The sequence below is a fragment of the Gopherus flavomarginatus genome, chromosome 21 (assembly GCF_025201925.1).
Source record: "Gopherus flavomarginatus isolate rGopFla2 chromosome 21, rGopFla2.mat.asm, whole genome shotgun sequence".
NCBI lineage: Eukaryota > Metazoa > Chordata > Testudines > Testudinidae > Gopherus > Gopherus flavomarginatus.
The window spans coordinates 17,279,284-17,306,861 of record NC_066637.1 but is presented as its reverse complement, the minus strand read 5'-3'; the positions used below and the strand labels follow the sequence as shown (position 1 = coordinate 17,306,861).

The following is a 27,578-nucleotide window of genomic DNA, read 5'->3' as shown; positions in this document are numbered from 1 at the left end:
CCATTGGGAACCCTAGGTACAGCCTGTGTTTTGAGAGTTGCTAGCAGGATTAGAGGTAGCGCTGGTTTGCCTAGCTGAGCTGCAGTTACCCGTTGCAGTGTAGACATCCCTTAGATGCACTATACCTTGGTAGGCAAGAGGATGCAGTGTGACCTGATTGGGCCATTTGCTTCAGTTGCTGTAAATCCTGTTGCCCATCCCTCTGGCTTCTCAGGAGACCAGGTTGCTAGGTTGAAGCTGCCTTTATTCAAGACAGTGTCGCTTAGTGGGTAGAACAGGACCCAGAGTTCCATTTCCAGCTTCTCCCACCAACTTTGCAGGGTGACCGAAGGTGAGTCACTTTTGGTCTTTCTGTGCCTCAGTTTCCCCATTTGTAAAATGGGTCTAATACAATCTACCTGCCAGAGGTGTTATGCGGCTTCATTAGTCTGTAAAGCGCCTTGGGCTCTTCCTGGGCAAAAGGCTCCAGAGAAGGGCAAAGTATTCATCTGATTATCCCCACCCGCTAGTGGCAGGGAGCACGGAGAGAGGATGGGCTAATGAACACGTTTGAGAGTACTGTGCTTTTTAAAGCATAGTGGGATTTACAGCAAAATTCTCAGGCCTGGGAGAAGTGCTCGGTTTTCTAACAGGCCGATTTCTCTTCTGGACCCGTCTTGGGGGCTTAATCTGCCACATCAGCCTTTGACTAGTAGGAGTCTGATAACCTGAATCTGTATTCCCTACTAGCTAGCAAGAGGAAGGATCTTTCAGGCCTAGGCGGTCTGAGAGACTCCTGGATGCTGAGGGATGGCAGGGATCAGTCTGTCTGTCCCAGTATCCTGTCTCTGATCGTGGACAGTATCAGACGCCTCAGAATAAGGTTCAAGACCAGAGGCGGGTTACAATTATGTGGGGCCCTGGGCCAGAGCAAGTGGGGTCCCCCCCCCGGCTGCTGCCAGGGAAATGGGGTCAGGCTTCCCCCACTCCCCAGCAGTAACGGCAGGCGGGCGGAGTAGGGTAAGTCCCCGTTCCCTCACCCTGCTCCTTGGTAGGAGTGCCGGGTGGGTGGGGGGAGCAGGTTGGGGTGCCAGTTTTTCCAGGGCCCCCTCAATTGGCTGGGGCCCCTGGGCACAGGCCCCGTTGGCCCTGTGGCTAATCTGCCCCTGTTCAAGACCGCCCCCACCCTTCAAGGGGCAGATGTGGGGTAAACTGCCCTCCACACTGGATTTTATCCTGATCTTTAATAGTTAGAGATTGCCCTAAGCCCGAGGCTGAATATCCCTTCCAAAGTTTTCCTTGTCAGTAATGGCAACTGAATATTCTCCATCCCTGTAGAAATGTCCCCTCCCTGTCTGAATCTTAAATTCCTGGACTCAGCATAACCCTTCTGTACCCTGTCCACACTCAGCTTTAACACGTGTCGATTAACGGGTTTTAACACCCTTTTATCCTAGTCTCCCCAACCTTCTTGGGGGCACCTGTACATGTAGAAGCCACTTCCCCGCTCGATCCCCCCAGCACCCAGGGCTCCTGCGGTGGCTAAAGCCAGCCCAAAGCAACTAGCCACGCCCGGCTCCCGTGGCTTGCGGCTCTGCCGGCGGCTGGGGGGCGTTAGGACCCCAGGGCAGGGAGACGATGGTCGTGAATGAAATCTCCAGGAAGGGGCGGGATTCCTCGGCCGTCTGCCCTCCTCCCGGGCCGCCCTGGGTCTCCCTGGCCGTGGGCCACCGGGGGAGGGGAATTGATCCTGCTGGCGAGTCCCGCGGGTGGCCCCGGGCGAGGGGACGCTCCTGAGCCGCTAGCAGCCGGGGAGGGGAGGCGCTGGGCTGGGCCGAGCCGGGCCGGGCCGGGCTGGCTGGTGGGGGGCTCGCGGATCTCCCGGGGACCCCCCATGAGCGCCCCCGAGCGCGCAGCGGACGCCGAGCCGAAACTGGAGGCGGTGATCCAGGTTGGTGGGGTGGTTTCGCTTTGACGAGGGGGCCGGTCCCGATGCGGAGGTGAAAGGATCCGGGCAGGGACTGGGTGGGGGGAGCGCCCGGTTCTGGGCTCACTCCGGATCAGAAACTCCCGGGCCGCCCTGGGGTTCAGGCGCTTCCTCGCCTGGAAGTGTGGCACCGACTCCCGCTCTCCCTGCTGTGGCTCCAGCCAGCCCCGACTTCTGAGCCATTTTACACCTCCCAGGGCCGTGCGAATTGCCGGGGGAGGGACCCAGTGCCTGATTCGGATTTCACACCGGTTTCACGCTGTTTTCACGGGGGCTGCTCCCGATTTACACCGGGCCAATGAGAGGCGAGTCAGGCCCCTGGTATATTTGCCTTGACTGTTTGGGTAGCAACAGTGTATGAGCCAGTCCTGAAAGGCCTCCTTGAAAACGCTGGTCGCTTGGATTAAGGGTGATCTGCCAAGCTGATGCAGCTTTTAGGATATATGTGTGATGCCTGAAAGGTTGTTTTCTCCGGCCCCCCCCTCTATTTTTTAAGCCATACAATAGCTGGAATATTATATCTTGCTTTCCCAGTTGTTGCTTGGACAGCTAGTGGCTCAGGGTGGGAGATGTAGGAGCCAGGTATTAAAGGCGCGCCAGTGTATTTCAGTCCATCCTGGAGTGTTTGTCTCCCAAGCATGTGCCAGGCATTGGAGTTCTATGAGTGGGTTTTAAAAAACATTCTTGCTCAGGTTTGATGCTTGTAACCGCATCATCCTCGAAGCTCTCCAGCTGGCTGCAGAGTCCTGCAGTAGGAACGGGGCGGACGAGAACTCAGACTTCTGTTACAGAAACAGCCGGGCAAGGCCCCCTTACAGGCCTTGCCTGTGTATCATAAAACAGGAAGGAAGCAGAAAAGGGCATGAGCCCCTTTTCTACCCCCCGTGCAGCTCACCCGTCAGACCCTCGCTAGAATAAAACGGGTGCGGATGCTGGCACCTGACTGATTGCTTTGAATTGGGGCACTGTGTTCATCCCCTGAAATGAAAGCTGCAAAGGAACCTGGTTTGGCGGCAGGGCTGGGTCTGACTCCGAGTCCAGTCCATTCCAGGCTGGGGGGGAGGCTCTCTGTAAGATCCCGTAGTGCGCTCAGGTGTGAGGTGACCCTACGGGTAAAGGGTGCCTGTTCGTATTGCCGTGGCAGGGACGGGTGTGACGGGGCAGGGAGAGATCAGGACCGTGTTTGTAAGGGCTCCTTGGGGAGCTTGCACCTGGAAAGTATTTGCAAAGGGCTTTGCCCATTCCTGGGTTCTGGGGGTGTCACAGCTCTGAACTGCACCCTGAGTAGCTTGGGATAAGTGGAGGGGCTGGGGCTTGGTAATGAACCGGGGGAGCCTTTTGCCTCCAAGCTCTCGGTTTGGGTCTGAACTGCCGGGAGTTATGGGAAGTTGCTTCTGTCCTGGTGGCTGTTCAGTGGCCTATGTAAAGCGAGTGGGTTGCTCTCCGGCCAGGTCCCTAGTGCCCAGATTTCCACATCCCACGAAAACCTTTCTCACCCCCAGCCCACTTTGCCTCTGCGGTGAGGCCGAGGGTTGATTGGACGGTGTCATGGTGGGAGCTTGCCCTGCCCGCGATGGACCCACCATCAACCTCAGGCCCTACTTGAGGACTTCGGTCTCCTGGGTTGTCAGCCCAGCACTAGAGAGTGAGCGATGGGGTGTGAGGATTGTTCGCCCCAGGGCCAGGAGCTGGAGGCTAGGATCTGGCACCCCATTGATTGGGGCTGACAGTAAAAATCCTCTTGTCCTCTCGTTCTCAGCCTGACCCCAGTAACTATCGGGTCTGGCCTGGCCCCTGAATCTCCCTGGGGGAAGGATGGGGTTGATCCCATTGCATCTGAAACAACCATCCGCCGGCCTTGCTGGTGACAAGTGAAAGGGAAATGACCCAGGAGCCTGACATGGACTTTCTCCCTGCATGATCTGAACCCAGTACAGGCAGGTGCTGACCCGGACCTTAGAGGTGCTGTCGTCCTCCGTGGGAAAAAATGCTCCCACGTTTAAGCTAATAAGGATGGAAAATGAAACCTGCAGTGGCCGGCAGCCTGGGTGTTGCCAGGGATTTCTGTGGCATGTAATAAAGTTCAGTGGATTTGGTTTATTTATTTGTCCCTGACTGAGTCCAATCATAGGGGTGCTGGGGCACTGATCTCTTACACTAGCATCTTGGGGCCAGGGGCTGCTAGATCTCCCCCTCCCCCCAATATTTCCTTTCCCCAACTCCTGCTGACATTTCTTTCCTCTCCTTTTCGGGGTGAATTTGGTTTTTAGCAATGCGAAGGATGTGTCGAGCAGCCAGGTGCTGTGTAAACTCTCCCCTGCCCACCGCTGTTCTTGCTGCTCCTCCCTCATCTCTGCCCCGCTCCTCTGTCCTGGGCCCCTGCAGGCTTGACCCTCTCCTGAGCAGGTGCGGGCAGTGAGTTTACAGTGCGGGTGGATATGTGACTAGGTGAAACCCACCAGACTTGTAGGATTTGAACCCAGGTCAGCAGGTTGGCTGCTAATCCCCTGGTTCCATGTTGGCTTTGCCTGTGATGTTTCTGGGGCCTGGGTCCAATCCAGCTAGGTGGAGTCTTGAGCATCCCAACCTCCTGTCATTGACCTCTCCACCGTCAGTCCCCTGTATCCCGGCCACAGCTGGTTAGGAGGGTTGGATGGGCTTTGCATTGTCTTGATTGACTGACTGGTGTCTAGGCGGTGCAAGGCTGCCTCCCAGTATGTCCATCTGTCCCAGGAAGGTGCAGGATGAGTTGAGACTGATCAGGGCATTTGCCAAAGTGCACAGGGCCACAGAGGGCCAGGAGGAGGCCATACGAGCTATGGAGATCTCCTGGGGTAGCTCATGTCTGTAGGGGGAACTAACTACCAAGTGCCAGGTCGGGGGGCCTGGCTCCCGTGCTCAGCCTGCTGTGTTTGCGCCCAACAGAAGCTGGAGAGCAGCGTGCTGACCTCACGGGAGGGGAAGAGTCTTACCATTCGGGGCAGCTCTGAGGCTGTGCCACCCACCCGCCTGCCCGCCCGGATCCGAGAGATCATTGCCAAGAACCTGTCGGAACAGGAGAGCCCAGGTAGGGTTGCGGCAGTCCTGCCGCTCTCCGTGTCCAGCAGTCTAACCTGCTCACCGCCGTGCCCTACCGGGCTGAGCCTCATGCTGGGGAAGTGCGTAGGTTCTGCCCGGCCACGCCAAACCGCAACCACCAAGGAGCAGCTTCTCGGCGGGTTCTCAGTTCCTGGTCTTTGCCAGGCTCTGCCCACCTGATGGCTGCACAGGTAGCTTGCCAGGACCCTCAGGGCCAAGCCTGGATGGTGTGGAGTGCAGCTGCCTTTGCAGACCCTAGATCCCAACTGGATCCAGGCAGGCCAGGTGCCTTGCTAAATTCCCCATCCCCCATGCCGTGCAAAACTGGTGCTTTAAAGACTCGTGGCCCCTACCACAAGACCTCCCTTGCTGTGGGGCCCACCAAACCAGGGAGGAGCTGGGCCACCCACGGCCGTCAGATTAACCCTTTCAGTGCCCCGGGACTGTGCGCTGGTGGAGCGCCCAGCCTGGTTGCCCACTGCCAAAGGTGGTTGCTGATTTAGGCAGCAAAGCAATGCGGCCCAAGGAGGGGCTTGATATTCCCACCCCGGCCCCACTTTCTTCTCCATCTCTCGGACCCCAGATCTGGCTGTATCCATCAGCCTCCGTCTTCCCACAAAGGGCTCTACATCTCGTGCTGCCACTGGCCGCTGCCTTGGGAGTCTTGTGTTTGAGGGTACCCTGGAAATCCCTGCTGCGCCTCTGGCCAGGGCTCGGTAGGAAGGGGACAGGGCTGGGCTGGCCCCACCTCGCTCTGTGGCACCGAGGGGTGTGTCACGTGGAACGTGGGTGATCACTCATGCGGCTGCGTCTAGTGTTGATGTCATGCCTTAAACCGGGGCGATCTGGACCTCTGGTAGGAGAACCACAGGGCCAGCTTCTTCTCCAGGCAGACACCTTCCTGTGGCTCTGGGGTGGGTGCCCCCAGCTGGGTGCTGATGCCCATCCTGCCCTGCTCTGCTACGGCTCTCGCTCTTCTCCCCGCAGCAGCCTACCCTGGGGAGATGTCGTCACTCCTCTCCCTCCAGGAGGAGAATCGCATCCTGCAGCAGGAGCTGTCCCGTGTCGAGGACCTGCTGGCACAGAGCCGGGCCGAGCGCGATGAGTTGGCCATCAAATACAACGCCATCAGCGAGAGGGTAGGTGTGGCAAGCCATGCCTGTCCGGGTGGGGGTGGATCCTCCTCCCTCCCCCGGGTCTGTGTTCAGGCAGGCACCATAGGATGTGCTGTGGCAGCTCCCACTGCACTCTGTGCTCAGGGAGAAGTCCTTTGTGCCAGAAATGGAGCTCTGCAATGGTGGGGAGGGGAAGTCATCGTTGGAGCTGGGCAAAACTTTTCATCTGAAACATTTTTTTTTTTGGCAAAAAGAGTGAAGAGTGAGGGCGACTGAAACATTCTGCAGATTCCGGTCGATTTCACCGAAGTGTTTTGCTTGAAGTGGATGGTGTGTGTGTGAGGGGGAAACACACTGAAAAAAATTCTGAAAATGTCACGAAGAGTCCTGTGGCACCTTATAGACTAACAATGAATACCCACCTCGTCATGTTCCAAAACGTCTGTTAGTCTATAAGGTGCCACAGGACTCTTTGCTGCTTTTACAGATCCAGACTAACACGGCTACCCCTCTGATACCTGAAAATGTCAGAATGTTTCCTTTGGACGGTTTCCAAATGAAACTTTTCACTTTGAAATGCTCTCAAATTTTATGACAAAAATGTTAAAGGGAAAATAAGAACATAAGAACAGCCATACTGGGTCAGACCAAAGGTCCATCCAGCCCAGTATCCTGTCTTCCGACAGTGGCCAATGCCAGTGCTTCAGAGGGAATGAACAGAACAGGTAATCACCAAGTGATCCATCCCCTGTCGTCCACTCCCAGCTTCTGGAAAACAGAGGCTAGGGACACCATCCCTGCCCAGCTTGGCTAATAGCCATTGTTGGACCTATCCTCCATGAACTTACCTAGTTCTCTTTTGAACCCTGTTATAGTCTTGGCCTTCACAACATCCTCTGGCAAGGAGTTCCACAGGTTGACTGTGTGTTGTGTGAAGACATGTTTCCTTTTGTTTGTTTTAAACCTGCTGCCTAGTAATTTCATTTGGTGACCCCTAGTTCTTGTGTTATGTGAAGGAGTAAATAACACTTCCTTATCTACTTTCTCCACACCAGTCGTGATTTTAGAGACCTCAGTCGTATCCCTCCCTTAATGCTCAATGTCGAGCTGCCACGTTTCTTCATTCAAGCCACAATTGTGTTTTCCTGGCCAAAAATTTAGAAAAATCTTGTTTTTTCAGGTGACCCAAAATATCTTGAGACCCTCATTGTTTGGCATTACCAGCAGTGAACAGAACAATCTGTGATTTGCCCAGCTCTAGTTATCAGGCCTTAATGAGTTGCAGCAGGGCAGTTGGTTCTGAAGAAATGTCCTTCCTCCCCACCCCCTGGGGTCTCCTTGGAGCCTCCTCCTCTCTTTGGCCTTCAGCGCCAGTGATGAGGGTGCCAGGAGGATGTGTGTACAGGAGGCCCACACACTGGGGATGGGCCCTGTGTGTTCTGGCTTGGAAGCAAATCTCCCAGGTTCAGTTTGGTTTGGCATCTAGTCTCTTGGGGTTGGTGACCTGGTGTGGGGATCCCCCTTGCTTCAGGACTCTTCCCTGGCCAGTGTTCTCAGAACATCTCACCTTGTGTTAAGCCCAACTCTTCCCCTTCATAGAATATCAGGGTTGGAAGGGACCTCAGGAGGTATCTAGTCCAACCCCCTGCTCAAAGCAGGACCAGTCTCCAGGCCGATTTTTGCCCCAGATCCCTAAATGGCCCCCTGAACTCACAACCCTGGGTTTAGCAAGCCAATGCTGAGGGATAGACACATTGAAACCAGCTGAGCCCTGAGATCTGGTTAGAAACCTGGGAACTGCTGTCCTCAGGCAATGGTGCTCCTTTGGCACCTTGTTAAGCACCGCAGTGGGGCTGGGAAGCAAGTTCTGATAGCTGGGTCGAGTTTCCACCTTGCAGTGCGTCTGTGCAGCATTTCAACTCAGCCCTCGTCAGTAAGCGCTGTGAGGAGAGGGGGCTCCTGGTTCTTGCCTCTCTACCAGTGTACATTGCTGCTAGGGTCTTGGCTGCTCCTGCCTCACTAGGGGGGCCCGAGCAGCTGCATGCCTGGCTGGTCTCGACCTCCTGCTGGGCGGAAAGTCCCAGCTCTCTCGCATTGATGTGCCAAGATGGGAACGTGCTTGCGGGGGCCGAATGGTAACACGTCTCTCCTGGGCTGTAGCCTGGAATGCACTTAAGTGTTGCCACCCTCCTAGGATTGCCCTGAAGTCTCCAGGCGTTAGAAATTAATCTTTAATGAAAGATTATGTCAGGGGATGAAACCTCCAGGAACATGTCCAACCAAAACTGGCAGCCCACCGTGCAATGTGTTTCCCTGCCGGGGGGCTCTGTGCACTGCAGCATTTCTGGGGCAGTGACCCAGTGGAATACACAGGTTGGCTGATTCTGAGGGAAGTTGTGTGTGTTCTTGTCCACGCCAGGATCACAGGCCTGTCTGGGCATGTTCTTGCAGGGAATGTGACCAGGGCTTGCTGGGACTTGCCCCAGAGAAATAAAAGGCCCGGTGGCTAGTGGTTGGGATAGCAGCTGGTCGGTGTCCTTGGCACTCACCTTGGTGGGGTACTGGCCTGCGCTTGACACAGCCGGGCGAGCTGCGAGGGCTAAAGCACAGAAAAGCCGCTCTGGGTGACACCAAGCATCTGATTTCAAACCAGCAGCTACAACAGAGGCTCTGAATCCCGCCCTTTGTGCGACTCCGGCCGCAGCGAAGGCCCCGAGAGGGAAGTTGGGCCATAGGGACCCTCCCACTCCCAACTCCGCCCACGGGGCTGCTTGAATGGAGGTTTTGTTGCTGGATTTCTCCAAGTGCAGTAACAAATCTGTGTGAAAAGCACTTAGGTCAGAGCCCCTTGGTGGGCTCTGGCCCCCGGGACAGGGAAGGGAGGGTGGTAGGTGGATGCTCTGGCCCCCAGGGGGGAGGGAGGGTAATGGGCGGTGGTTGCGTGTATGTAGATAGTAGTGCTGTATGACAGCTGAACTGCACCCAGCTAGTAACACGCTGTGCAGAGGACTTTGCACGAGCATATCGCAGAATACACCCCAAGCGAGGGGTGATCGCGAGAGCTAAAGGTTGGGAGTTGTTTGAAGGAGGGGACCGGGGTGGTATTAGGCTGTTCCCAAGTGAGGGGCAGCGGGAGAAGGGAGAAAGTTTGGAGCGGGGAAGGGAGCTTGGCTCACCGCCCCAAGAATGACCCTGTCCGTGGCCATCGGTATGTACTTGGGGCAGCTAGCCCCTTATGTCGCTGAAGCTCTGTGTCTATATTTAGCATGCTAGCTGGATCAGAGCTAGCGCCGGTATGTCTCCTTGAGCTAAAACTGACCCCTTCCAGCTCTGGGGTAGATGTACCCTTAGTTAGCAGGCGCAGGAGGAGGTCAAGGCCGAGATGCGGGCAGGCTGGAGAGCTTCGAAGGTGCGGAGGAGAAGCGCCGACTCCTTGGGGAGGTTGCCAGGGATCCCACGAGAAGCAGTGATCAGCGCTGCAGGGGGGCAGTGATCTTGGTGGCATGGTTGACGGCAGAGGGTGATGAAGGAGAGGAGAGAGCTGCGTGGCGTGAAAGTGGAATACCAACCATTACAAGGCAGTGGCACCAATTCAGATATTTTTTGAGGGCAGTTCAGGAACGGACTCCCCAGGCGCCAGGTTGCAGTACCATCTGTACGGAGGGGTGACTGGGTCAAATGTCTGTGTGTTGTGAGCTCGCAGGCTCTGGCAGCAGCCACACTGAGTTAGTCTGGGATCATTGCGGAAAAGATCTCTCTCCCCTACAAGGGTTCCCCTGGCTAGATGGCTGGAGAGAGGTTTGATCTCAGGCACTGCAGATCGATGAACTCAGATCTTTGTGAACTCCGAGCATCACGCGCCGTGAGCTGGGAATGGGGCAGTGACTGATGAGCCCTAGTTCTGTCCGAATGACGGCAGATTCTTTCCTTCGAGGCTAAGCATGTGAGCGGCGGTTATCTCTGGCTTCGCTGGCCTGGGAGCGCTTGGTATAGCTCGCTTCAGTGATGGTGGCTGTGTGTCTGTCCTTATGGAAATAATAATAATAAACCACAGCTCTGGGATAGCGCTTGTCATCAGTAGATCTCAAACCAGGACGTCAGGATCATTATCCCCTTTGTGCAGGTGGGGAAACTGAGGCACAGAAAGGGAAAGTGACTTGCCCAAGATTACCCAGCAGGCTGGTGGCTGAGCCGGGAACAGAATGCAGGTCTCCTGAGTCCCAGTCCTGTGCCTGATCCTCTTGGCCTCTCCAGTGGCAACCTTCCTCTTTGCTAGCCCAGCCTATCCCTGGAGGAACATGTTGCTTTTCTCAGTCACTGTTTCAAGTGCAGTCCTGGTTGCTGGTGAGCGGCAGGTGCTACCATCTGGTGCTACTGCCGTGGCCTGTGGTGCAGCAGTTGGGGATGGTGATGAGTCTCTGTCCATTTCCTAGTGGATTAGTGTCCCTGTTGTGAAATCACCATCACAGCTGGCACTAACTGGCCCCTGCTGTCAGCACAGGGGCCAAGGGCAGAGGGGAGCATGGGCACTGACTGGTACAGCTGGGTGCCGCAGGGCTGGGTGTGAGGGCAACAGCCGGGGGCAGCTCGCCAGTGGGGAATGGTGCAGCATAACCCGGCACCTTTATATTCCAGACCCCCAAATGATGGGGCCTGGTGGCGTCTCTGCACTTGTACCTCAGAAATTGACCTACCCTGTGCTGGGGGGAGCAGGGGCTGTGGCAAGGAGGCGCGAGCCCCCTCACGGTTTCTCATCTTCTTTTGAGGCAGCATTTTGGGCTAGCGACAGCTCTGGTGTCCGTGGCAACGGGGCAGAAGAATGGAAGGAATCCCTGGTTGCTAAGGCAGCAGTTGCTAGGGGAGATGGTAAACTTTGTTTGTTCCAGGGCCTGAGCCTGGGGAAAAGCTCCCGTTTACAGAATACTTAATAATATGAATAATGAGATGAGCAGAGAGGTGGGGCGGGGTCACCTCTTGGGCAGTTTATTCCAGACTCCACCAGGCTGGAATGATACAAACAATTGAGAACAGCCTCGAGATACCAGCGGGCCAGATCTTGGGGCCACTGATGGAAATCTCTTTGGGAGCAAGTTGGCCCTGCATTTGGGGAATCCTTTCCCCCACATTCGAGCGGGAGGCACCTGAAAATGAAGGCTGAGTGTGTGAGGCCTGGTCACTCTGGCTTCTCGGTCTTGGGGATCTTGCTTGGCTTCTCTGGGGCCGCAGAGGCAGTTTGGATGCACGTCTCCACCATCGTAAATGCAGCAACACGATCCAGGGGCCGGGGCACCGCACCGGGAGTCGGAAGCCCTGGTGGTAATTCCCAGCTGTGCCACTGACCTGCAGCTCTCTGTGCCTCAGTGTCCCCAGCTGTAAAACGGGCACAAAGATACTGACTCTTCTTTGTAAAGGGCTTTGAGCTGTAGGGATGGCAGACTGCCCAGTAAGCACTACATATTGTTGTTGGGTTTTTATTCTATTACACAATTAAACATTTTTTCTTTTTAGAGGAAAAAACTGGGATTTTCCCTTTAGCTCCAGTTTTGTAACTGGAGGACCCGAGGTGATCTGGCTCATATGGTGGCTTGCCTGATATTTAATTTTTTTCTTCTTTTCCCCCGATTCCTGCCCCTGTTCAAAATAACGGTTTAACTGGATTTTCAGCAGCAAGTACGACATCCGTAAGCAAACAGGAAGTCCGGGAACCAAGCAAACGAGACACCCAGCAAATCTGTATGTTTCAGGCTTGCATGTGCCTAGATGTGAGAGAGAATGTGTGTGACAAGGAGAAGAGGGACAGATCAGAAACAAAAACATGAATCAGTTCTAATATTAGCTCTTGTGCCATGCTCTAACATGTCTTGCAAATATGAACCGATATTATTAACCCCATTGTACGGATGGGGAACTGAGGCCTAGAGAGGGGAAGGGCCAACCCCTAGGTCACCCAGCGGGTTACTGGGAGATCTGGGATCTGCCTGGAGAAGAAGCAGACCTGATCCCCTGGGACTGGAAGTGCTGCTCTGTGGCTAAAATCCGTTGCATTTTCTAAGTGTAGAAACACTTCTATTTTTTAAAGAAGGCTAAGTCAGGGCATTAAAATTCCAGAGAGGCACAGCTGTTAATGGGCCCTCTTGTCTATAAGGAGGCTCAGACAGGCCCTGCAGCCCCTTCACCGGGGATTGGGGGCCCTGTCTCTCTAACTTTTAGAGTTTCTGAAGCGCCAGTTCCCATAGTCTCTTGGGGCCACGTGCTGTAAGTGCCCAGAAGCGGACACTGGAAGAATGGTGCCACCAGCTGTTGAGATGTTGCCGCTTCTCCACTGCATTAGCAAGCTGTCCTCCTGAGCGCCTCTTGCTTTGAAACACCTCTGCCTGGAGTAGCCATAAGAGCCCTTCCCCCTTCTCTAGACATCAAGCACCTCGAAGCGCGTCACTCACGCAAGCGCCGTATGGGGTGGGTGCATGGTGTTGCGCCTGCTTTACAGTTGGGGAAACTGAGGCACAGCTGATGAGCATGTCGGGGAGTGATGATCCTTGACGTGTTCCTGGTGTCCTGAGCCCTCCTGCAGAGGCAACATGCCCTATGGTGCGATGTGTGTGCAGGGGGAGCACCCTGCTCATGAACCACCCCCTCCGGCTGGCATTGATTAGTTCGGGGGTGGAGTGGGGAGGGGAGGTGTCCTGGATCAAGACCTTTGAGGATGGAGAATTGGGGGGAATATCACTGGAGCCCAAATACCAAACAAAACTGAACTCCTCTGAATCTCCGTAGTGACGCCGCTGGGGGGGGGGAGGTGTTCTGCACAGCGCTGTCTGGCTGCCGGCGCGCCGAGGACGGGGCCTAGTGTCTGTCTGTCCATGTCTGGTGCAGACACCCGGGTGTTCCCTGGCCAGCAGTCTCCAACTAGGAACGAACGGGCTGCTCCTCAGACCCCCTGCCGACCCCGGCTTGGTCACGCGACCCTGTCTGGGCCTGTGCAGGCGGGTTGGAGCGGTGGCAGGCCACAGATTACGGTCGCTCTGTGTCTCGTTTCCGAGCCGCCCATTAGAATGTGAATGAGTCTCCGGGCGGCTTAGGGGAGACAATGCACAAACTGGGCCCCGCTGGCAGCTGGATTTCTTAGCCTGTGTCTCGAAGGCGCCGGGGCTTTGTGCCTTGCTGGAGCCGGGGGAGGGAGGGCTCTGCAAGGATCTGGGCACGCAGATGTCTGGCGACGCTGCCTGCAGGATGGAGCCTGAGGATCCGGCCCCCTCCGCGCCCCCCGAGGACCTCCCTGGGCTTTATGTGAAGAAGCGAGTGGAGCGGGCAAGTGGCTACCGCCTGGGCTGCCCTGTGGATGCCTGGGGCGGGGGGTGCCGTGTGCCCTTGCAGAGGGATGCTAGGAGGGAACCCTGGGGTGGGAGGGCAGGGAGGGTATTGCCCGGGGAGCTGCATGCCATTACCAGCCGCGGCTGCAAGAACAGACTCGCTGAGCACATCCCAGGGGTTGTGGCACGCAGGCTGGCCTGCTACATGCCTTGCCCAAGGCAGCAGAGCCGTGCCAGGCAGTGCCCTATAGGGGCAGGGGCCGGGGGGGGGGCTCTTCCCTTCAAAAACGGGAGTAGAAAATAGAGAATTTGGGAGGTTCTTTCCCTCCCTTCCTAGAGCCCAGGAGAGGGGGCCCCGCTCTGCCTTGCTGCCTTCCAGGCTAGAGAGAGTCGGGGATCCCCCTGCTCTTCCTTCTGGCCTGGAAGAGCCCCCTACAGTAGCTGGATAGACCCAGGGTGCTGAGTGAACTGCCCTCTGTCCAGATCCCTGGGCCCCCTACCTTATAGTGACCCATTGGGGCCAGGATTGAAGAGTGCTGGCCGGGAGGGCCAATCCAGTCCCCCGCTAGAGCCTGTCCAGCTGGCGTTTGCTGGGGAAGGCACAGTGGGTGGTGGGACCCGGCTAAGCTGGGGGTGGGAGCTGGTTGCTGTGCAGTGGGGAGGATTTTGCTCTGTGCACAGCCCCACGGAGGCAGCTGCTGGCTTGCTGTTCTGGACGCTGACCGCCACCACAGGGCTTGCAATGAGCTGTGGCTTTTCGCCGTTGGGCATCTGGCTCGAAACCCGCTTCCAGCCCCAGAGGGATGATTCTGGGAGCCTTCTTTGTGCTGGCTGAGTTGACACCTTAACCCTAGTAGGCAGTTTGGCCATCACCACCCAAGGGGCAGTTTTAGCTCTAGAAGCCTCAAGAGTTCAGTAGGTGCTGCAGAGCTGGGGAGTGGGGAGCATCGGCTGAGCTGAGGGGGGATCCCAGGGCTGGGATACCGGGGGGGCAGCAGAGGAGGGTTGTGGGTCACCGGCTGAGCTGAGGGGGAATCCCAGGGCTGGGATACCGGGTGGAGGGGGAGCAGAGCAGGGTTGTGGGGCACCGGCTGAGCTGAGGGGTGATCCCAGGGCTGGGATACCGGGGGGAGGGGGAGCAGAGCAGGGTTGTGGGGCACCAGCTGAGCTGAGGGGGGATCCCAGGGCTGGGATATTGGAGGGAGCAGAGCAGGGTTGTGGGGCACTGGCTGAGCTGAGGGGGGATCCCAGGGCTGGGATACCGGGGGGAGAGGGAGCAGAGTAGGGTTGCAGGGCACTGGTTGAGCTGAGGGGGGATCCCAGGGCTAGGATACGGGGGGGAGGGGGAGCAGAGCAGGGTTGTGGGGCACCGGCTAAGCTAAGGGGTGATCCCAGGGCTGGGATACCGGGCGGTGGGGGAGCAGAGCAGGGTTGTGGGGCACCGGCTGAGCTGAGGGGGGATCCCAGGGCTGGGATACCGGGGGGAAGAGGGTCAGCAGAGCAGGGTTGCGGGGCACCAGCTGAACTGTGTGTGGAACGTGTAGGACTGGGAATATCAGAGGGGACTGCAGGTGACGACTGAAGCATCTTGCCAGAGCTGTATGGGGGGAGCCCAGGACTGCACCACACTGGCAGAGCTGCATGTGCGAAGCTGGCACAGGCTCTGTTGAATCAGCTGTTGGTACCTGACTTAAATGAACCCTAAAAATGCACCAAATCAGTCTGCTGCTCATTTAAAAGCGAATCCAGCTGGATTCCCCTGGGTGACTAAATGCCAGTGGTTGGGCTCTTTGCACCTGGCCTGAGGAGCTCATAGAGATGGCAACTCTCTACGCTTGGCTCTCCCAGGGCTGCAGGGGCTGGGCTGGGGATGATTAAATTCTGCTGCACAACCAAATTAGCCAACCTCCTCCCCCAGCTTTTCTTAAGGCTGGCCCCACCCTCTGCCCCTGTCTCTTCCTTCTCTCCCCCTTTCCTGGGGTTCTCCATTGCTCCTTCTCCCTGCAGCTTGGCTGGACCATTCCTGGGGAGACCTGATGCTTCCCCTCCCTGCTTTGTGTGTGGTTGTGTGCACTGGGCTGGTGTCTGTGCTTGGGGCAGGCCTGGTTCCTCTGGGGTGTCTGTGCTCATGCTATCTGTTTTCTGTCTCTCCACCTGCCTCCCCACCACAGCTAGAGGAGAGCTTGCGCCTGAGGGGGACGGACCCGGTGACCAATGCTGACGTGGGTATCCTGCAGCGGAAGGCTGTTGCTGGCTGGAAAGGCATGAACCCCATATAGCAGATGGGTAGCGAGGGCATCCCTGTGGCCCTGGGTGCCTCAAAATACTCAACACCTCCCCACTCCCCCTGGCCATTTGGGGTGCACGGCTCACCATGCTGCCGAACCCCTCTCTGATTGGAGTAACTGACGAGGGGCTTGGATCAGTTGCCTCCTGGCTGAATGTCCCACTTGACATCCCTGCAAAGGCAGGATTCTCCTCCCCATGACGGAGCAGGAGCCAAACCCATGACCCACAGAGAACTACAGAATGGGATGACTTGTGCCAAGTTAACTCTCACTCTGGCCCTGGGAGGGGCCTAATGCAAACCCCGCTGAACTCGGTGAAAAGGCTTCCATTGATTTCAGTGTGGATCAGGCCCTGAGTTCCTAGAGACGCTGCTCAGAGATGGTCTGTCCTCTGACTGACTGGATAGGAGCGAGACCCCCCCGTCTCCCGGGCCCCTGTGCCCCTCGTGAGACACAGCTGAGCCTCGAACGTGTTAGCTCGTAAATCACACCTTAGGGTTCCCAGCTCCCTCCGCCTCGTCAGATCAGCCTGGCTCGTTTTTACGTTCATGGAAGGAACCAAACCCCAACCCAGCACGGGCTTGTGTGTAACATCCCCAGGGAAAGCTCTGTGGCTTACATGTCCTGTCACCGTTGCTTTATACTAGGAATCTCCATTGGAGGTTGGATGGCTCCTGGGTGGGAGCTCCCTGACTGAGGTCTGTGTGCATGTACGGGAGAGACTTTTATCTTGCACAGCAAATAAATGAACGAACAGCTCCCTAAATAGACGATCTAGTTTTTTCTGCCTTTGTTAGAAGATATGACAAGTATTTTTAATGCTTGTTAAAGTGGCATAAAGTCTCCAGAAGTTACATTTCTCATTGGTCGGCCAGTCCCACGTCATCTTGTGCTTATGCAGCTCCCTGGGGGTCTGTGCCCAGCAGTGGGAACTAGTGTTACTGGTGCGTCCTCTCTCCACTAGCTCAGTAACCTTCCCTCCCAGCCAAGTGCAGACAGGTGGAGTCTTGTTCACTCCAGCCTGGTTTCTGACTCGGGTCGCATGATAATGCAGATGATATTAGACCAGGCATCTGCCTGCCCGTATCATGCAAGACGTGATGTTGCCCTGGTGCAAATTGCCCTGTGTGCCACTTGCTACAGATTCCAGACCCCTTTCCTAGCCTTTACAAGGGCTGCCCCGAAGGGCCCTCCCACCAGCTTAGCAGCATTGCTGCTGTTTATCCTTTCAGGCTGTGGGAGCCCAGGAGGCTGGCTATGTATATGTGAGCTTTTTTGCCATCTTCTTTGCAAGCAAAACATTTAATCGCCAAGTCACTTGGGATCGTAAATTTGCATGCAGGCGTCAGTCTACGCAGAGTTGCTGTCTTTGCTCTCAGAACTCTGTTCGCCTTTTGCTGGGGATCACAGGGCAGTGACTTTTTTCTCACTCAGCCCGGGGTTCGGTGCATGGTTTGCATTGCTGTGTTCTCACGCATGGGAGAGTTTGCTTTGCACGCCGCGGGGCTCTCTTCTTGTTCACAACCAGGGAAGAGCATGCCCAGTTAGCAGCATGCAGCCCCTGTGGCACCCGGGCTCTGTGCTGTGTACGTGAAGTGGTCCCAAGCACTGATCTCTCAATGTCTTTTGCTGCGGAAGCTGGAGCAAGCCATCCGCTGGAGCTGTTGGGGGTTAGGCACCAAGCACGTGGAAGAGATGGAACTGAGGCAGAGGAACCAAATGGTAAGGAGCTCGGGTTGGCCTGGGGTGGCCTCTGTTCTGTTGGCCGCAGTGGAACAGAAGTGGACCTGCTCTGTAATACATTGAGTCTCTTCTCTTAGATAAGATGAATGGAAATCAAGGATTTAGAGAGGCTGTGTGGCCTAGTGGATAGGGCATATGCCTGGGAGTCAGGAGACCCGAGTTCTGCTCCTGATGCTTCCACTAATCTGCCTGGGGCACCTTAGGCAAATCATTTTGCCTCTCTGTGCCTCAGTTTCCCCTCTCACCATTTCCGTCTGATCTACTGAGCTCAAGAGGGCAGAGACTGTACCAAACGTGTGATCAGTGCTTAGCACGACGGGACTCTGATCTCGGCTGGGTTCTCTATTACAGTAGCATCTACAGATAAGAAGGCACTGGTATCTCAGACTCCAGCAATAGGTGCATACCTAGCAGAGGCAGGGGACTGCTTTCAAGGCATGTGGGAGGCTGGAGGTGGTGGAGACCCGTCAGTCAGGGTGGCTGAGGTTCGGCCGGGTTTGGGACAAGAAGGCTGACACCTATGGTGCCATCAGAATGTGATGTGACTGGGAGAAGCCTCTGCTGCAGAGAAACAATATTTATCCCTGACCCCAGTGGGCACCCCAAAGCTCGCGCCTGTGGCAAAGGGGAGCTGCCAGGATAAAGACTCTGGTCCTAAGAGCTCGGTCAGTTGTTGAATGGCTGCTTTGATCTTTTGCGCTTAGCTGGGGAAGGTGAGGCTAGACCGGTCAGTTTCACTTTCCAGGCCTTCTGCTCTAGCTTGAAGGCTGTTGAGTGCGAGATTCCTTCCCGGGTGCTAACAGCTCAGTAACTCTCCTTCCTCAGATTCCCTGTGCAGACGGATCAGGGAGGCTCTGCAAAGGCAGCCGGAAAGGAAGGGTCCCAGGGCCTTGCTGTGCAAACGTAGCATGTTTTCATTGAAATATATCACTGACCCTTTCTGTTTGTATTAGTTTTTTTGTAGCTCTGTGTCTCTGCCTCAGCTGCCGGATATTTACTTTGATTGCAAGTTCTTCAGGGCAGGGGCTGTGTGTGTGGTCTGGGTTCGTGCAGCGCCTGGCACTGGGTGCTGGTCCATGATGGGCCCGTAGGTGCTATTGCAATGCAAAAAGGACAAATAATGTCCCTTTAACCCTGTCCTGGCAGCAGGTTTCTACAGAGCACGAATTCAAAGACGCTGCGCGCTGTGGCACCCAGGGGAAGCCCTGGATTCTGTTGGGGGCTAATCCTTCCAAATGAGACATGGGAAAGGGATGGCTCGAGGGGCCAGATCGTGTGCGCAGGAGGCTGGTCGGAACGCGTGTCTGCAACGACCCTTTTCCCCATCTCTCTGGGCTCAGCTGGAGCAGGCCCTGCGCCTGGAGACCGGGGAGCGAGAGCGGGAGTCGCTGGAGAACAAGAGCCTGGCCCAGCAGAACATCGAGCTGCGACGCCGCCTGGAGGAGGAGCAGGCCGCCTACAAACGCAAGCTCCAGGCCTACCAGGAGGGCCAGCAGCGGCAGGCGCAGCTCGTCCAGAAGCTGCAGGCGAAGGTGAGTGTCCTGCACCAGACAGGCCGGGGTGTGCTGGTGGGAAGGCTCTGGAGGGATGTCTGCACTGCCATCAGGAGGTGTGGCTGCAGCTCGAGCAGGCACACCTGAGCTAGCTTTGGTCTGCCAAGGACTAGCCCAGGCTTTGCTGCTGCTGCTATTTGAGCTAGCCATGATCTCACACATTGGTTCTCAACCCGCCCAATCAGCACACAGCTGCGGCTCATGTGACATCCTCAGGTCCATACAGGGAGTATATAGACCAAGGGTTCTCAAACTGGGGGTCAGGACTCCTCAGGGGGTCATGAGGGTATTACACAGGGGGTCGCGAACTGTCAGCCTCCACCCCAACCCTGCTTTGCCTCCAGCATTTATAATGGTGTTAAATATATAAACAAGTGTTTTTAATTGATGGGGGGGGGCGGGGGTCACACTCAGAGGCTTGCTGTGTGAAAGGGGTCACCAGGACAAAAGTTTGAGAACCACTGCTGTAGCTTGTGTGAATGAGGCGCACCTAACACGGAGAGCTGCATATGCAGCCTGAAATGGTAAATAGGTCTAGAGCCACTGATCTAGTGGGATCCAAGCCAGCTCCGGCATGTCTACACATGCTGCCTTCACCCCTCCTGATGGCCATGTAGATGTACCCAGGGAGGCGTGATCTCTGAGACTAGCAGCTAGGGGCTGTCCTCTTGCTGTGACAGGAACCTAGAGGCTTTGTGGGCTGTGGGGGGAGGAATTACCTCTTAGGGTGGCTTGAAGGAAAGGAAGGGGCTGCTTGACCCAGGGCAAGGAACCCTGAGGCTGGTGCAGAGAAGGCCCCATCTGCATTCTCCAAGCTCGTCTGCCCGCTCAGCTCTGGCTTGTTTCAGTCCCTATCCCGCAAGCACTGTTGAGTGTCAGACTCTGAGGACCGTTTAAAACGCGGTTTCTGACTCTGTGAATAAACCCCTTGAGGGTTGTTTTCCCCTGATGGCTCGACTAGTTTTGAGTGGGGCGGGGTCGTTCGGGCACTGAAATTTGCACAGCTGGGGTTTGGAGGCTGCGGATTTCACTGAGTATATATGGCACTCATTTTGGGGGGCGGGGAAGTGGCAGCCAACCCGGCACTGCACTGAATATTTTGGCTAAGGATGTCTGAGCAAAACTGGCGAAGTGCTCTGGGATCTGTAATGTCCATGCAGAGCAGGCAGGGCCTGGGCTGGAAGGAAAGGTGCCCCCGGTCCCCAAAATGGCTGGGGGCTCAGTGCAGCGGCATCCTCCCTGGAGTCCTGGACTAGTCTCTCCTCAAAGAGCTGCTCTGTCGCTGAGGGCTTTCCAGCTGATGGAGGGTGGTGGAGCATTGTGGGAGGGGGAAGGAGTTAGCTGTGGCAGAGATAGGGCCCTGCTGGACATAGCTGAAGATTCTCAGCTTATGGGGTTGGGAGACCAGTCTGCCCCCAACCCCGGCCCGCTTGCAGGGACTTGGCGCTTTGAACCTACCAAACTAGCGACTTAGGTGGGGTGGAAGGGGCCTGCCCTGGGGGTCAGCTGATGGTGGTTAGGATTTCAGGAGTGAGGGGCCTTGCAGGGCACTGTGAGTGTGGCAGGGAGGGTCAGGGGGCCGGCCAGCTCTGTGGTTGTGTTTTCTTTGTCCTGCCGTGCGTCCGCGGAGCAGGGCTGGCAGTGGGCTCTGAGCTGCAGCGTTCCTGCAGGTTCTCCAGTACAAGAAGAAGTGTGGGGAGGTGGAACAGCAGCTGCTGGAGAAATCAACCGAGCTGGAGCAGCAGAGACTCACGGTGAGTGTCGCCGTCCTCCCAGTGCCAGCGAAAAGCCCGATGGACCCCACGCCCACTAGTGAAACGGTGTCCCTGGGTGGGTCCTTGTCAGCGAGACTGAACCGGCGACTTCTTGATCTAACAGTAAGAGCAGTGGCTGCCTGAGCCGAAAGGCCCAGCTCCGAGCCAAGCCTGGAACAGCCTCTCTATGGTCCAGCCCCCACTAACGGGGATGGCCCCGGGCAGTGTGGGGGTGGGTTACACCTGCCGTTGTTTTCTGCCCACCTGCCGGGGGGGCCAGCTGGCTCAGGGACTCCATCACGGCGGGTGGAGCCTCTTGTGTTCATGCTTGATTGGACCTGCTGGCATGAGCCTGCCTGTCATAAACAGATTGTTAAGGTTTAATGTCTCTTGTACCTGTAAAGGGTTACAAGCAGGGAATGGGACACCTGACCAGAAGACCAATCAGAAGACAAGATACTTTTAAATTTGGGCGGAGGGAAGCTTTTGTGTGTGTTCTTTGTCCGTTGTGTGTTCTTCTCTCGGAGGGTCTGAGAGAGACCAGACATTACTACAGGCTCTCTAAGTTTCTTTTCATATAGTAAGTAAAAACAGGCGGTTTAGGCTTTTTGATTGTTTTTACTCTATTTGCAATTGTGGATCTGGCTGGTTAACTTTTATATGTGTAGTTGCTGGGAATATTTTGATTTGTATTGGTACTGGGGGGAAAGTCTCTTTCTGGTGTCTGTAAGCTATAGGACCCTGTATATTTACATCTTGAAGTACAGAGATAATTCTTTACTTTTTTCCTTTCTTTAATTAAAAGATTTCTTTCTTTTTTTAGAGAACCTGATTGATTTGTTTTCTTTGTTTCCCTTGTGTTATTCCAGGGGATTGGGATAACTCACCAGGACGGGTAGGGGGGAGATGGGAGGGGGAGAGATAGAATCTCTCTTTGTTTTCCTTGAATCTGTTTGCCTCTTTGTGGAAGGTAAGGGAGATGCTTCTCTGTATGGTGATTTAAGAGGTTGGATCAGTATCTCTCAGGATAGGTCAGGGAGGGAAATTCTGGGAGGGGGAAAGGTGGGGGGAATGGTTTATTTCTCCTTGTTTTAAGAACCCAAGGGATCTGGGTTCTTGGGGTCCCCAGGGAAGGTTGAGGAGGTCAGAGTGCCCCAAAACACTATATTTTTGGGTGGTGGCAGTGCTATCAGATCTAAGCTGGTAATTAAGCTTAGAGGATTCAGGTGCTAGTATCTCATTTTCTGAACTCTAAGGTTCAGATCTGAGAAAGAATGCTAGGACACTGCCCCACTCCCAGGCTGGTTCCTGCTTGGATAGATGGGAGCCCAGGCTGCACCAGTTGGCTCGAACTGCCCCCCCGGCAGACCAAGGCCTGACTGACTCATGGAAGTGGGTCCCGGCAGGGCTGGGGTGGTGTTTGGGGAGTGTTTGCCCAGCACTGCCCTTCTCCATCCCATGGCCGAAGGAATGGCCTGGTTCTCCAGGGCCCCTGGGGCCCCTGCTAAGCGGCCACTGCCCATTCCCTCCCCCAGAGCCGGCTGGACATGACGGACTCCCGCCTGCGCCAGGACGAAGAGCACAGCAACGACCTGGAGAACGCGCTCATCCGGCTGGAGGAGGAGCAGCAAAGGTGTGTCAAGGGCGGAGGTTGGAGGGGTCCTGTCCACTGGGCTCCACACCAGGGGCCTATGTTGTGGCATGAAGCTGTCCTGAGCACTAGTGCTCACTATTGGTCCCTGGTGCTTTAGATGAGGCAGGGTGTTCACTCCAGCCTCGTGGCCAAATTCCCTCGCAGGTTATTACGTTGGCCTTCCCCAAATCTCCTCTGCAAATTCGATTGGATGGGCTCTTCTTTTGCTTCTTGTTGTGTGCAGCTGCCACGCTGCACCCCAGAGGTGGCTGCCTGGTGGTGCTGGGTGAACGGATCCCTGTAGCTCCCTTATTGACAATGGGCTCAGTTAACATCTGGAAAGGGTCAGGAGGCACTTGGCTGGAAGACCCTCAGCTTGGGCAGTGATTGTCTTATTCTGAAGGAAGCATTTGGATCTGTATTGTTCGGTGTCTCAGAGCTGCGATACCATGGCCCATCTTCCACATCGGGCCCTTTGCCCCATGCCAGAGTTGTCCCTTCCCACCTCTGCATGGGCCCCTCTTTTCTTTTCTGCTCTCTCGGTCGGTGCTGACGCTCTCGCTGTGTCCCCGTCTCCAGGAGTGCCAGCCTGGCCCAGGTCAACGCCATGCTGCGGGAACAGCTGGACCAGGCCAATGCTGCCAACCAGGCCCTCAGTGAGGACATCCGGAAGCTGACGACCGACTGGACCAAAGCTCGCAATGAGCTGGAGCAGCGGGAGGTGGAGTGGAGGCGAGAGGAGGAGGTTAGAGCCGGAGAGATTCAATGCGTCATTTTCTCTTGTGCGTGCCCGTCCCGTGGGCACTGTCCTGCTGGGCACAGACGGATCTGCACACATGCTGCCGGGGCGGCTCACACTGGCCCAGAGAAGCAGTGCCTTGGCCGTAGGCTGCGCAGCGCATTGCTGGGAGCCTCCCTTACCCCAGTCCCTGGAGAGGTGGTTTGTTGTCGTGTGTCCCTCCCCCCTCAACTTCCTTTTACCATCAGTGGGAGCCAAGTCTCTCTGCTCTCGGCTTTCCTTGCCAGCGGTCACTGTGTCACCCCAGAGGTGGCTGCATTTCAGTGGTGCTGCCTGTGCATAGCTGGGTCAAGCCCTTTGTGGGTGGGGAGGGGGTCCTGCCGCATGAAAAGCTCTGTATAAACGTAGCTGTTGCTAAGAGTCCCGCCTGGAGCTGCTATTGAGGTCAGTGGCGCTGGCGCCTTCGGGATACCGAGAGCAATGCAGGGCGCCCCCCGGAGCAGGGCTTGCTCACTTGTGGGGCGTTATGGAGGATCAAAGCCAGGTGCTCTGTATCCAGCCAGGCAGCGATGCATTGCTGTGCCCTGTGCTTTCCCCGGGGTGCGCTGGCCAGGCCCTTGGCAGCGCTGGAGGAGGTGTGCCTGAGGAAGGGGATCCGGCTGTCACTGCTTCTTCTTTTCTCTCCTCTCCCAGTCTTTCAACACCTACTTCAGCAACGAGCACAGCCGGCTGCTGACGCTCTGGAGGCAGGTGGTGGGCTTCCGGCGCCACTTCAGTGAGATGAAGACCATGACCGAGAGGTCAGGAGGGGTGTGGGGGCAGGGGGTGTGCCTGGGGCGGGCGGTTGCTGGGCTCTTTCTTGTCCCAAAGCACAAGGAGCTTCGCCTGGGAAAGCTGCCCAGCCCCCCGTGGCTTACAGCGCCTCCTCCAGGATCCCTGTGAGAACTACCTGAGTGCAGAACAGCCCTCCCGATCTCCCCTGCACCCCCCACCCTGCCAAACCCGTTAGCCAGCCCTGGGAGCTGCGTTTGGCTGCCCGGCCTGATTTCTACCTCTCTGTGTGTCCTGCCTGAATGACCTTCTCCCTGGTGGGGGTGGTGTAGGTCTGAACAGTGGGGCTCCCGTGAGTTTAGATCCCAGCCAGGTCCCCTTGGAAGAAGATGCCCTGCAGGTTATGGGGCTTGGAGTTCTGTAGATCCAGCAGCGTGGGCTCCTCAGGCCCCTGGAAACGCCCCTCTTTCCGGGACTCCGGTGCAGGGACCTGTCGGAGCTGAACAACGAGCTGTCCAGGTCCAGCCGCACCATCCACGCCGCCTGCCTGAACCTGAGCAGCAACCTGCGTCTGTCGGAGAGCAGCGCCAGCGCGGCCCTGGAGAAGCAGGCTCTGCTGCTGGCCCAGCTGGAGGAGCAGCTGAAGGACAAGGTGCGCGACATGATCCAGCTGCAGGTCAGGTGTGACATGGAGAAAGCGGAGCTCGGCACCAGGTACGGCTGCCCCCGATCAGGGCCAGTGTCCCAGGCCCTGAAGCTTGGAGCTCAGTGGGCTGGGAGAGGCACCGTGTATCCATGGGGAATCAGGGAGCACTGCCCCTCCAGCAACCTTGGAGATCCTGGGTTTGGCAGGTGGGGCTCTGGGCCGAGCGTATCCTGCTCATGGGAGAAGGAAGGGCAGAGTGAGGGCTCGTCTGTCCCATGTTATGACCATCCTGGAGCCTTAACTTTCCACCTGCCCTGCAGGCTGAATCCTGTAGAGCGGCGATACTCAGACCTCAGTGGGTCAGGTGACCTGGGGCCTGGCTCTGTAGCTCAGGGGGTTAGTGCAGTGGTCTCAGAACGTGGCGATTGCCAGTTCAAATCTCATGCAGGCCTGGGTAGGGGTGGTGGCCTCAGATTTTCCAGGAGCCAAATTAGCGATTGGCATTACCCAAAAGAGCCCCGGCCATGGGGATTCAGTGTTTCATTTACTGTTTATATATTCTTGGTTATTCTGCCCCAGTGTTGTTATTTTATCAACTACGATTGGTTAATAACATCGGAAAAGCCTCCTGATTGGTTAATAACTTAGGTCAATAATCCCATCCCGCGGTATTTTAATATCGCGTGCGGCAAAGAGCTGCAGGAGACACGTTAACGAGCCACTCGTGGCTCCGGAGCCAGAGTCTGAGCATCGCTGCTGGAGAGTAACATGGTTCCTGGTTCCAGCCGATCAGAGGCTCCCCGCAGAGCCATTCCTTTGGGTCCCCAGGTGCCAAGCCCAGGACATGGGATGTGGCCTGGTCTCCCACCGCCTTTTGCTAGACATCAGCTGGGCAAGCTCTGCACCATGGGGAAGGGGCTAGGGGAGGGGATGTGGTGTATGTGGAGCATGTTAGTGAGACAGTGGAGACGAAACTGGCATGTGCTCCAGCCAGGGCTGAGATAATGGGGTGGAGGTTTTCCCAGGGCACTGTTGGCATGAAGCATCTCAGTCCCTGGACCAAGCGTGGAGCGGTAAACCTCTCTCTAGCGCGGCTGGGGCATGAGGGATCTCCGAATGCTTGACCTGGCCCATGTCTGTTGGGTTCTGGCCCTGTGCCGTATAATATGCACCCCTGGTCGTTCCTCTGCTCGCCTGACCAGCCCCCCTCCCTTGCTCCAGAATCGCTGAGACGACAGCCACCATGGAACGCTTGAAAGCCCAGAACTCGGAGAAGGAGAAGACAATCGAGACGCTGACCCAGAAACTGGAAAATCTGGTGAGAGACTCAGCGTGACCTGGCTGGTTCCCGGAGGAGATGGCAGCACCTGAAACAGTGATTCATCCTCGGCAGAGCCGTCCGCTCTGGTGCCTGTGCTCCGGGGAAGGGCCCACCAGCAGTCAGCCTGCTGCTTCCCGGCTGAGAGCTGGAGCCAGAAACTAGCCGTTGAGCGGATGTAGGGGGCACAAGCGCTGCCTGGCTGATGCCGCGTCTCTGCTTTCAGGAGGCTGCGCGGGTGCAGGAGCAGGCAGCGCTGGAGGCCGAGGAGATCGAGGCCTTGCGGACAGAGTCGGAGATGCTCCAGAAGACCCTGCGAGACCTTGCTCAGGTAAGGGTGTGCGGGTGCTGTGAGCAAGGCGGGGTACCCCAGAGAGCAGGGTTCTCTAACTTGTGAGCAGTTACAGAGTCACAGAGTTGGAGAATTTACAGTCAGAAGGAATCACCCAATCACCTAGTCCGGAGATGGGCAAACTACAGCCCACAGGCCACATCTGGCCCTTGGGACCCTCCTGCCCAGTCCCTGAGCTCCTGGCCCAGGAGGCTTGCCCCCGGCCCCTCCCCTGCTGTTTCCCCTCCCCCACAGCCTCAGCTCACTGTACCGCCGGTGTGGCTGCAGAGCTGCGGCTTGACTGGTGCTCTGTGCTGCGCAGTGGTGTGGCTGGCTCCAGCCGGGCGGCGCGGCGGCCTGACCCGGTGCTCTATGCTGTGCGGTGGCGTGGCTGGCTCCAGCTGGGCGGCGCGGCGGCCTGACCCGGTGCTCTGTGCTGCACGGTGGCGTGGCTGGCTCCAGCAGGGCGGTGCGGTGGCCTGTCCTGGTGCTCTGGGCAGCACGGCTGTAGCGCCCAGGGCCGGCTCCAGGGTTTTTGCAGCCTCAAGCAGCAAAAAAAAAAAAAAAAAAAAAAGCCATAATCGCGATCTGCAGCTCTACCGCCACCGCTTCAGTCTTTGGCGGCAATTTGGCAGCTGGTCCTTCGCTCCGAGAGGGAGCGAGGGACCCGCCGCTGAATTGCCACCAAAGACCCGGATGTGCCGCCCCTCACCGTTGGCTGCCCCAAGCAGCTGCTTGCTGGACTGGTGCCTAGAGCCGGCCCTGGTAGCGCCGCCAGCCACTGGTGCTCCAGGCAGTGTGGCAAGGGGGCAGGGAGAGGGGGGGTTGGATAGGGGAGTTTGGGGTGGTGGTCAGGGAGTGGGGGTGTGGATAGGAGTCGGGGTGGTGAGAGGGCAGGGAACAGGGAGTTTGGGGTCCTGGGGGGCAGTCAGGAAAGAGAGGGGGGTTTCGATGGGGTGGCAGGGGGCAGTCAGGAGCAGGAGTTCCGGAGTGGTCAGGGAGAAGGGGTGGTTGGATTGGGCAGGGGTTCCGGGGGGACAGTCAGGAATCGGAGGAGGAGTTGGATGGGGCGGTGGGGGGCAGTCGGGACAGGGAGCAGGGATGTGTGTGGATGGGACAGGAGTCCTGGGGGGGCTGTCAGGGGGTGAGAAGCAGGGAGGATCTGATAGGGGACATAGGCCAGGCCACGCCTGGCTGTTTGGGGAGGCATAGCCTCCCCTAACCGGCCCTCCATACAATTTCGGAAACCCGATGTGGTCCTCACGCCAAAAAGCGTGCCCACCCCTGACCTAACCTGATCTCCTGTATAGCTCAGCCACCAGCACCCATACAG

The 27,578-nt window shown here is 56.8% G+C and overlaps 1 protein-coding gene across 4 annotated transcripts in view; it reads left to right on the top strand.

Moving 5' to 3' along the window:
- Window positions 1-27,578, top strand: part of CROCC (ciliary rootlet coiled-coil, rootletin) — an 83,302-nt gene that overhangs the window by 9,402 nt on the left and 46,322 nt on the right. The window contains exons 1-11 of one of the 4 annotated variants that reach the window (XM_050931305.1): window positions 1,836-1,930; window positions 4,892-5,033; window positions 6,032-6,183; window positions 18,841-19,032; window positions 20,724-20,807; window positions 22,343-22,440; window positions 23,020-23,185; window positions 23,873-23,979; window positions 24,437-24,664; window positions 25,818-25,914; window positions 26,141-26,245. In XM_050931305.1, the coding sequence (XP_050787262.1) occupies window positions 1,874-1,930; window positions 4,892-5,033; window positions 6,032-6,183; window positions 18,841-19,032; window positions 20,724-20,807; window positions 22,343-22,440; window positions 23,020-23,185; window positions 23,873-23,979; window positions 24,437-24,664; window positions 25,818-25,914; window positions 26,141-26,245 (1,428 nt within the window). In that variant the 5' untranslated portion in view covers window positions 1,836-1,873. The other 3 variants (XM_050931306.1, XM_050931307.1, XM_050931308.1) reach the window with 3 other exon arrangements.